We start from the raw sequence: 11,265 nt of genomic DNA, 5'->3' as shown, positions 1-11,265 counted from the left end.
TAGAAAAAATGCTTTGGTTACCTTGTTTCAAGCCATTCTAGCGTGGTACAGAAAGCCTGCAGGAAGACTCAGCTCAATTTGTGCCAGGTCTCATTAATATTCAATGAGCTAAGCTGCTTGACTCCGATTGGCTAACAGCTAGACAATGAGAGCCTGGCTATCAGCATCCTTTACCCAGCGCAACTGGGCAAGCTCATGAATAGTATTGAGTTCAGGCAATATGATGTCAGACTGACAAGCTTTTGTAATTGGCCTGATTTCTCCGCTTATTTCTTTTCAGTGGCTAGAGCTGACAGAGGAGGTAGCAGTTCATTTTCACATTCACGACATAACACAAACACATATGGACCTAACATATTTCAAAAAATGGTTTTGTGTGGCAGGGCACCTTTAATATAAAGTGTGATATTACAGATCTGGACCACTAACATTTTTGTGATGGCAATGCCGGTCTGCCTGTCAGTCCACCACTTTGGTCCAGACTGAATTTGTTTGACTACTATTGGATTTTGTACATTCATGGTTCCCAAAGCATGAATCCCCATCCCAGTAACTTGTGTAGTAACTAAGTGATCCCTTGACTTTACCAGCAGGTCAGATTTTTCACTTATCCAGGGAAATATTTACTCAGTGGATCAGCATAAAAATTAGAATAGACATTTGTGGTTCCCAGAGGATTAATCTTAATGACTTTGACGATCTCCTGACTTTTCCTCTAGCACCACCAGTAGTTTAGTAGCAAAAATGTCCAGCCAACTATTGAATGGATTGCCATGAAAGTTGGTACAGACATTCATGATCCGCTCAGATTCATCCAGCACCATCATCAGGTCAAAATTAAAATGCTTCCAATACTTCTTATGACCAGACTGCTCCAAAACTAATGACATTCCCATCAGCCTCAGCTGTACTTTGCGTCCAATGCTTATCAGCATGCTAGCACGTTAAACTAAGATGCATGTTAGCAAGCTGACGTAAGCAAAACCCCACTGTGCCCAAGTACAGCCTCACAGAGCCTCTAGCTTGGCTGTATACACTTTAATATATCCTGAATGCATTTTACAGAGCTGGGCCACTGATGTTTTCTCCTGTGCATATGCGAGACAGAAAAGTATGGTTCATAACATTAATCATTTTTTTATAGCCCTGGTACACCTGATGTTTACCACTAGTGGATCTAAATCTGCAAGTTCCACATATAGCCTGGAATACTAATAAGAAGACTTGGTTACCTCCTATTGTTTACTCTCTTTGCTCACTCTCCTACTCTCTCTTTTTATTTGAACCTTCTTTTCTGCCTCCTTCTCACTTTCTTGTCTGTTTCCTCAACAGGAATACCTGTGTCCACTGAAGCGGTTTGTGTAGAGGAGCATGTTGTGACAGCCATGTCTCTGGAGATGGAAAAGACCATCACCAAGCTGATGTACGACTTTCAAAGGAATTCCACCTCTGATGATGACTCTGGATGTGCACTGGAGGAATACGCCTGGGTTCCCCCCGGCCTCAGTCCTGAGCAGGTACACAAGCTCCACAATCTTCCCTTTCAAGTCAAAGATATTCAGCCCGCACAGTAGAGACCCCTTTCCCATCGCTCATAAGTAATTCATTAGCTAATGCTCATTTTTGTCCGGCATAGCCAGACCATATCAAATTGAACCGAATCGGTCAGAAGAATTTAATTACTATAAAGTATCTGTGGCATTTTCCTAATAATCCTGAGATGGAAAATTCTCTGATCTGAAAACAAGACCGTGTATCATTATTGTTCTTAAATCTCCTTCATGGTGTGTTAGTCTCTTTGAGTTGAAAGGGGGGAAGAGGAGGGAAGGGCATGGGGTGACATACAAATCACTAAGACTTAGCTGTCAGGCGTTTCATGGAAGTAAATCTCTAAGGACATTTTTCAGTCAGTGTTGAAGCTGACACTGTGTAGGAACCAAGTTAACAGTCAGAAGAAGAATGACAACCATAACCGACATCATGAAAAGGAACAACAGACTGATTAGATGATTTCATTGTCTGAAGAACAGATGAATTAAGCAAACGTCTCAATCACTCTGACATCAAAATATGTATTAGTTAACCTTTTATATATTCAAACATGTATGTGGAGTCCCAATCCACATAAAGCAATAAGCAATTTCCCTGATTACCATCAAGTACATCAGGGGTATTCAACGTTTTTGAAGCCAAGGACCCCTTAACTTAAAGAAAGTTGGCGTAAAGACCCCTTAATACATATGTTGTATAAAATAAAGTTGCATATTAAACGTGCCTACAATAATGTGTAGGGCAGCCTAAAACCTTTATACATATCTTTTTTGCATAGAATACTAAGCTATTGAAATAGTCTAATAATTGTTGGCATGATTTCATAAATCCTGTTTTAATGTTAAACATACACAGTCAATCTAGTCTGGCAATAGACCAAAATCAATCTTTTAAGATTGAACATTAGTCTGGGGAGTCTGCTCTGTATTTTCTACTGCACAAGAGGTGTGATCAACGGGTGTAGTTCAAATGACTCTGTACACAATTGGATAGTCCTTCAACCAATCAGACCAACGATCCGGGTGACGTACTTTGCAACTGGGATTTTGCTGAGCTCCATTCTTTTGGCCAGCAGCGGGGCTAGCTGGTAAATTAGGCTTTTACCAAAGCCGATTGGTAGTAAGGCAAACACTCTTCCATTTTCAGAGAAAACTTACCTTTGAAATCTTTTAAAACAGCAGCAACAGCGGCTTCAACGGGTTGCTGCGCTTCGGTGGCCGCCATGTCGAATGTAAACAAAAAGCTACTTGCCGTCGCTTCTCTATCGTCATCGTGTTAAACCCACCAATAGCGCGCCAGGTGGATAAGCCAGTTTTTGATTGGTCCCCGCAGATTTGTAGTGGAAGCAGGATAGAAACATTTACAGGTTTCCTGCCTGAGCTGCTGGGAGAAATCAAATTGCCGGCATATCTGGCTGGGTTTACCCAGTCTACCGTGAATCATAGGATTAACTGTATCTGTGGATGGCCTTAGAGACTACCTTACCTATAGGCCAGTAAGCCTATCATCAGTGGGGATTTATATTTGCTAATAATATGTTGGATTCATTTTAGGACTTTTACATTTTTCAAAAAACTTAACAATAATTTGGAGGCCCCCCCTGCATTGACGCTGAGGACCCCCTGTTGAAAATCCCTGAAGTAGATGATTATAACATTTCTCCAAAAAAATATGAGTAATATGTCACTTTAGAACTGTTCAAATGTCATTATTTTTTCCATTTAATGAATTTGGTATGCTAAGCCTCAATGTGTTCTGTATTTTAGTGTATTCTTGCAAATTTAAACCCAGAGGAATGGAAGTAATTTGAGTCGGTGAATGTTTGGATGAATCTAATTGGAAATAAGTGGCAATGTGTTTATGCATCCAGGTTTCACAATTCCCTGTCTGGACTCATTTGCAGTTTAAATGCCTTGTAATTGCATGCATGGCCAAGCTTATGTAATCAATTGTGCACATCCAGAGGAAGATATTTCCTCATCATTTCTTTATTTTTGTCCGTTGTTTTCGTAAGTTCTGACATAAGATGAGCCCAGTTCTGTTCAGCTATATTGGGTATAAACACTTGTCTTTATTTAGTAAGGGCAGCACTCATAGGGCTCTGTTAACAGATGACAGGCTGGGCTGATAATAGTCATTTTCTCCAGTCAGCCATCTTGACAGGATGCTCAAAGAGGCTGCATTCTCTCTCATCCAACAGGGGGTACAGGCAATTGTAGCCTCCTGTTGCTTTCTTAATGCATTTGAATATAATGATTTTTCAGCTTGTCACTTTGAGTTTCTCTCCGCACAATGTCATTAATGTGACTACAATTTTAAAAGAAAATCAGTATTTCATGCATTACAGTTTATCGAACTCAAAATTGGGGTTCAGAATTGGGGTTCAGATACAGATACAAACTGTATCAGTATAATATTATCTAAATAATACTTTATATTATTTATATCATATTTTGGTGGGATAGAGGCTCCCATAATTTGAAACAGAGCTGAGACTATCAATTAATCAATTAGTTGATCAACATTAAATTAAGCGGCTACAATTTTGATAATTATCATTAAAGTCATTTTCTATGCAAAAATACCAAAAACTCACAGCTTCTCAAATGTAAATGCATGCTGGTTCTCTCTCTTCTATGATAGTCAATTGAATACCTTCAGATTTTGGACTGTAAGTTGGACAAAATAAGCGCGCTCTGGGAAATTGCAACGAACATTTTTCACCAGAAGAGAAACAATTAATTGATTAATCGATAATGAAAATAATCATTAGTTGAAGCCATAGATAAGTTTTCCATAAGCTTAAAACACAGAAGAGCTGTTAAGGAAAGTGTTTTTGCAGCCAGATAAAATACAAAAAAAATGCTGTATGAGACTGAATATTCAGTGACATACTTGGACTTGAACTTTAAAGCTTACTTGTTTCCTTTTATAATAAGCTCTCCTCATGTGAAGAGGCAGATTCGGGAGAAAAGTTCTTCACTTCAAATAACCCTGACTTGCAAACCTGGCCTAAGGCTCGGTGCCAACCTCTACAGCCACAGCATAGAATAGAACAAGTATAGAGAAGCTGAGGGGCAGCAATCAGAGACGTTCCTTTCCCTCTCGCCCTCCACCCCACTGATTATGTAAATTGGTTCACAAAAACCTCAGCAAAATAGATCTTTACACTGCACTGAACACTAGACCACTCAGTGTCACAGGCTGTTTTACTGAAAATCAGACACAAGTGACAAGATTGCTTTCCTTTCTTTGAGTGTTTACTTCTTAAACACCAATCAGGTTTTCTCTATTTCACCCGCTAACTTACAAAAATAAAAGGAGGTTCAGGCCGCAGATACCAAGTCCTACTGTATCGTTAATTCTAACTGTAATACTAGCATGGAGATTTCCTTTAAGGAATACGAATATAGCTGTTAAAAATGTGGAGCACCTGATGTTGTTCAAGGTTGTGTCTGCAGCAGCAGCAGCAGCACAGAGCTCATTGTGCCACACTTTGAATCCCAGACACTAATTTCCAAGGGCAGCGATGATGGAGGGCAAAGCAAAAACATATTAAATTGGCATGAAGACCATGATAAATTCATCTCAAAGTAATTTTAGATTCATTTAGGTGGGTTTGTCACCATGAATTAATGAAATAATGTAGATTATGTAAACTAGACTACCTTTAACACAACATAATGTACCCCGTTACCACTGTGCAAGTCAGCACTATATCTTACGCAAAGTGGCTGTAATCAATATATTTTATATTAATAATATATCACACATTACTTACTAAATTGTATTTAAAAGGTGTCTTTGTGTGCATCTTTCAGCTCATTGTTAAGATTTTCCAGCCATACATGAACTGTTTTGGTTCACTCTCACTGCTTTATCAGCTGTTTTCAGTGGAAAAACCTTTAAAACGGCATAGAGACAAAGTTAGCGACTAGCATAGTGGAGCATTTAGCAGATAAAGAGACAAAACTTTATCTGAGGATAAGTGGAAACCAAAACAGCTAAAAAGAGAGTGACACATGGCCAGAAACACAACTTGAAATGAATGCTAATGTTGCTAACAAGTTTGTCATCTCAACTTTATAAAGCGAAGATATGTTACTGTTATTTACAGTGGCCAAAACATAAATGAATGCCGGTTTAATATTTGAATATCACCACATGTTTGATGTTGTTTCAGGTGCATCAGTATTATAACGCCTTACCAGAAGAGAAGGTCCCCTATATAAACAGCCCTGGAGAGAAATGTCGTATCAAACAACTGCTTCACCAGTTGCCACCACATGACAATGAGGTAAAACAGTTTTAACAGCAAATTTTTACACGTTTACTTTGTTATGACTTTGAGTAGTTAGCATTTTAGTTTGTATGATGATGCCTGATGATGAATCGTGTTATCAGATGCGTTATTGCAACTCGTTGGACGAGGAGGAGAAGCGAGAGCTTAAGCTCTTTAGCAACCAACGGAAGAAGGACAGCTTGGGCAGAGGCAACGTCCGTCCTTTCCCCCTCACCATCAATGGGGCGATCTGTGAAAAGGTAAAATCAGCAACTAGCCCGTTGTTCTCCATTTCACTTATTGAAGATATCAATGGACAACCCAACAACTTTTTAAGGCTTCTTTCTGTCTAAAGAAATTGCATGATGTAATATATCTGTATACTTCAGCCCATTTCTCAAATTATACTCTCGGTTGTGCTGGCTTGTGCTTCTTTTTAATGTTTCATCATATGGATGAAAGAGATATAAAAACAGGAAACATTTAAATCTTTAAAAGATCACAAGTTATTTCAAATATCATCTTCTTACCCTCCCTCTCCACATCTTACAGTTTGTACTAAATGCTGCCTCTTGTCCCACACCTACTTTAACCTTTTCCTTTCTTTACCTTTAAAGTTGTTGTGTTCTCTCCTTTTCTCTCCTCTCCTCTCCTATTTTTTCCTCCCCTCTCATCTCTCCTTCCCATTCCTTTTCTCTCCTCTCTCCCTTTCTCTTTTTTCCTCTTCTCTGCTTTACTTTCCTCTCTACTCCTCTCCTCTTGTCTCCTTTCCTCTCCGCTTTCTCCTCTCCTACAGTGTGGTGGTCAAATAAATGGAGGGGACATTGTGGTTTTTGCTGCAAGGGCAGGTCATGGAAAATGCTGGCACCCAAATTGCTTCGTCTGCAGCATGTGTGAGGAATTGTTGGTGGATCTCATCTACTTCTACCATGATGGCAAGATCTTCTGTGGCCGGCATCATGCCGAGAGGCTGAAACCCCGCTGCTGTGCTTGTGATGAGGTGCGCCTGTCTGGGCCTAGAGCCCTTCAGCCCAGAGACTTGGATGTGGTTAAAAACTGGCCTGGAGACAAAAGATCTTTCAGTATTCTTGCCATGTCTCAGAAAGTCTGCTTGTTTTCTAACTGGAATGTGTGGAAATCTGGCCTGAGATGATAATAATAATAATAATAATAATAATAATAATAATAATAATAAAAACTCTGGCCACAGTGCTCTGCACTAATTAAAGACTGGTCAGGTTTGTTTTGGGATTTTTAGTTGATACAAATTATTTGATTTTCCTTACTCATAAAAAGTTCTGTAGGACTGAGATCACTAACCCTAACCCTTTATTAACAATAGTTTGGGATTACATGTCATAAAATACATTTAGGAGTAATGTGTAGATCATCATTGTTATTGGATTAATTATTAGGGTAGGATATGTCAGATTTTCTAAAGTTATCCAAATAAAACAATGAGAGGGGGGAAATAATTTGGTGGAATTGCAAACAACTCACTGACATATGCAACGTGTAACCAGGAGTTGCTCTTAAAAGTTAAGAGCCACTTTTATGTTACAGGGGTAACATAAAAATATTATGAAAATAGTAATGAGCCAAGGATGGAGCCCTGAACATCATCACCACCCAAGATGAATTTGCTTCTTCAGCAGCGATAATAGTCATCTTTGAAATAAGTGTAATGGAAACTAGTTTAAAGCCAGTTAAAATCTTCATTGAATCTCTGTGTAGAATATTCTCGCTGATGAATGTAATGTCTTGATCATGCAGATAATCTTTGCTGATGAGTGCACTGAAGCAGAGGGCAGGCACTGGCACATGAAGCACTTCTGTTGCTATGAGTGTGAGACCACCCTCGGCGGCCAACGCTACATCATGAAGGACGGACGGCCACACTGCTGCAACTGCTTCGAGTCCCTTTATGCAGAGTACTGTGACGCATGTGGAGAACACATAGGTATAGCACATGTTTTACTGCAGCTTTAAATCCTCTAACATATATGAACTGTTACCAAAACACATGGACATGGTTTTAATCATAGAAAACCTCTAACAGGCATTTATTGTAAGTGTGGGTGTTGTCAGCTAAGTGAGCCTTGTGTGCCACAGCTGTGTGGAGGCGGAGTCAGTGCAGTGAGATGTGGATGGTTATTATCATCCCAAGCTCCAGTAACAGTGAAAGAGTGTGTTTCAGAGGATGCTCCCATGTTGAATCCAGATGGGAGCTTTGGAAGATGATTCCCCAGCTGGGGAGCAGGGCTGGTGAAATGTATCTTTCATATCAAGCGATCATGTATGGGCACAGAATCACAAATGTTTTTGTGGAGGAAAAAAATATTTTTATACTTTTACTCCATTTCAGCACTAAGTGACATAACCTACTGACTAATGGCTAAAACAGAATGTGGACTGTTCATTAACCACACAGACTTTGTAGAATAAGTATAAGCAGTATAAGAGATAGCTGCCATCACAACATTATAATTTTTAAGCAGTTAAAGCTAGACCACTTGTGTATTCACTAATTAACTTGCTTCTGGTATGTCATGTTATAAGATGATGCTTGTTTTTCCCATTTTACCAAAGGCAATGACCAAGGCCAGATGACGTATGATGGACAGCACTGGCACGCAACCGAGGAGTGTTTTTGCTGTGCCCGTTGCAAGCGCTCTCTGCTGGGCCGCCCCTTCTTGCCAAAGCAGGGGCAGATCTTCTGCTCACGGTCCTGCAGCGCTGGACAGGTGGGTCACCAAAATTATGACTTATTTTTATATTTTTAAAAAGTGACCTGTAATGGTAATTTACATTTGTCTGGTTTAATTAAAACAGTTTGTCTACATATCCACAGTTTAATAATTGTACTAATCTGTTTTATTTGAACCGTCAGGATCCAGATGAGTCTGACTCCTCAGACTCGGCATTCCAAAGTGCCCGTTCCCGTGAATCCCGCCACAGCACCAAGATTGGCAAAAAGGAGCGCAGGAACGCTGAGCAGGAGCGGCGGAGTGCCGAAGCCCGCCAGACAGCTCCTCCGCCCATGCCTGACCGTCTGTCTGCTGAAATTGATCCTCTCTCTGTTCAGATGGACCGGTTAAGCCTCTCATCTAGCCAGACCCCGAGCAGGACACCAAACCGCACTCCGAGCCGCACTCCGAGCCGTGCCCCGAGCCTTAACCAGGTGTGGATGAGCCGGGATGACCCCTACGTCCCTGCAGTGTATGAGGGCCCCCAGGGTGAACCCTCCCCCACACCAGCACCTATACATCTGCTAGGTCAGTGTAACCCCAGGCAGGGCTACAATCCCAACGCAAACGCTCACCCTCCAGCTCAGACTGCTGCCAACCCAGGGAAGAGGCCTGACTCCTGGGGGAAGGAACAAGGCAATGCCAAGAGGACCCCTATGGCTGCTCTGAGGGGCCACTCCTTTAATGAAAACTGGACCCACCAAAGCCAGGATGAATTCAGGCCCAACAAGCTACGCACCCAGATGAGTTTCAATGAGATGTCTAGCCAGAACCAGGGATTCTCTGACAAGAGGAGCATTAGCCTGCATGGATTCCAGAGAGACGGCAGACCCCCGCTGACCAGGAGGAATCCCATCAATGCCATGAGCTTCAATGAGCCCCTCACTCCTCTAGAACAGACTCCTCGTGGATCCATGGATTCCCTCACTATGTCCAACGCTACAGGTGCAGTGATGTAAATGATACAGTATGGTATGATAAGATATAATAAGATATAATGCCAAATTACATGAAAATGTGACATGTGATTTATGGTTTCAACAGGTAACTCTTTGGACGGCGTCAGTAAGCGTCAGGAGCATTTGTCTAGGTTCTCCATGCCCGACCTGAGTAAAGACTCAGGTGTGAATGTGTCTGAAAAGAGCAACATGGGCACCCTCAGCTCATCCGTCCAGTTCCACAGCACAGAGTCGCTGTCCTCCTCTCGCCCCTACACCAATAACATGTATGCTCCACTGAGAGTCGGCTACCCGCTGCAGTACTGGGATGGCCCGCAGCCACTGGGTTTTGACGGCAAAGGTCGTGTCGGGGTGATGGGCAGCAGTGGAAACCTGCGGATGGCTCCAATGAGCGACAGAATGCCCCGCCGACGCATAAATGGACAGGAACCGGTGTCGCAGCAACAGCAGCCACAACCAAGGCGCCGCAAACACCACCGTGGAAACCACAGTAACAGTCAACACCGCAGTGGCCGCCACCACAAACGCTCTCGCCGCTCCCGCTCTGACAATGCCCTGCACCTGGTGGCGGACCGGCCCGCTCAAATGGTAGAGCTGCCCTACCGTCGCGTCCAGGAGGATTACGATCGCTTCCCCTCCGGTAATGCTGCTCGGGAGTTGTTTGGTCTTGAGCCAGGTGGGTACAGACAGCAGCCCCAACGGCCCTGCCCCCGCACCACTTCTGATCTCACCCTGCAGAATGCTGGCTGGCAACCTGTTGGGCTGGGTGGGCCATGCTGGGGCGATGGGTACATGGAGGCTGCTGACCCTTGGTGCTCCAGCTGCTCCTCTTCTTCTGAGTCTGAGGGAGATGAGGGTTATTTCCTGGGTGAACCAATCCCTCGGCCCGTGCAGCTTTGCTACATCAACAACGAAGAGCTGCGCCATCGCTACAGCCCCTCTGGGATAGCTGCCCATCACGGACCTCTGCACGGACCTCTGCACGGACCGATTCATGGCCAGCTGCACACCCGCCAAAGGAGGAAGAGCAAAAACTGTATACTTTCATAGATATAGAGCAAAGATATGGTAAGGGATGAACAGGAGAGTGAAAGAGATGAGAGGGAGAGAGGTAAGGAGACCGTTAAAGCAACAGAGAGGTGGAACAGAGGGAGTGGGAAGGTGAGAGTGAGACAGTTGACAGTGTGTGTGTGTGTGTGTGTGTGTGTGTGTGTGTGTGTGTGTGTGTGTGTGTGTGTGTGTGTGTGTGTGTGTGTGTTTGTGTGTTGGATTTGAAGAAAGAAAAGGCCTATTTTGTGTGCTTGTAAGCTTACACAACTCTACACCGGGTAGTGTTTGTGTACACCTACACAAAATGATCTAATCATAAGAGGAAGCTCAGCTGGCTTACACAACAGTAATGTTTACAATGATAGAGATCAACTCATCTGATGGTACCAGGAAGCACGATGATAAATTTGACAACTAAATATACCAAGGTCAAGGTAAATACCATGATGTATGTATGTGTATGTGTGTGAATCCATGTTACAAAGAGATTGAACCATTCCTTTACAGTTTCAAAAAGGAAGGTAAAACTGGTCGAATTGCAGCAATCTGACTGTTCATGTCGCAGCTCAGTGATTCAAGCCCTGGGCTGTAAAACTTATTCTATATGGACAAACCAGAAATTGTGTTGGGATAGTGAAAGTTACGTGCTAGATTCCAAGCTATGTCATTGTTTACC

The 11,265-nt window shown here is 42.5% G+C and overlaps 1 protein-coding gene across 1 annotated transcript; it reads left to right on the top strand.

Annotated features, from left to right (window-relative positions):
* Positions 1-1,373: 1,373 nt before the first annotated feature.
* Positions 1,374-10,662, top strand: LOC114559151 (prickle-like protein 2). Its single transcript, XM_028583637.1, has 8 exons — positions 1,374-1,517; positions 5,735-5,848; positions 5,956-6,093; positions 6,630-6,833; positions 7,607-7,793; positions 8,423-8,577; positions 8,724-9,525; positions 9,625-10,662. Exons 1-8 carry the CDS (start codon positions 1,386-1,388, stop codon positions 10,587-10,589), a joined length of 2,697 nt encoding a protein of 898 aa, XP_028439438.1. The 5' UTR covers positions 1,374-1,385; the 3' UTR covers positions 10,590-10,662.
* The last annotated feature ends 603 nt before the right edge of the window (positions 10,663-11,265 follow it).

The sequence above is a fragment of the Perca flavescens genome, chromosome 7, assembly GCF_004354835.1.
Source record: "Perca flavescens isolate YP-PL-M2 chromosome 7, PFLA_1.0, whole genome shotgun sequence".
In the NCBI taxonomy this organism is placed as follows: Eukaryota; Metazoa; Chordata; class Actinopteri; order Perciformes; family Percidae; genus Perca; species Perca flavescens.
The sequence above is the reverse complement of the archived record's forward strand: the minus strand, read 5'-3'. Positions and strand labels throughout refer to the sequence as shown.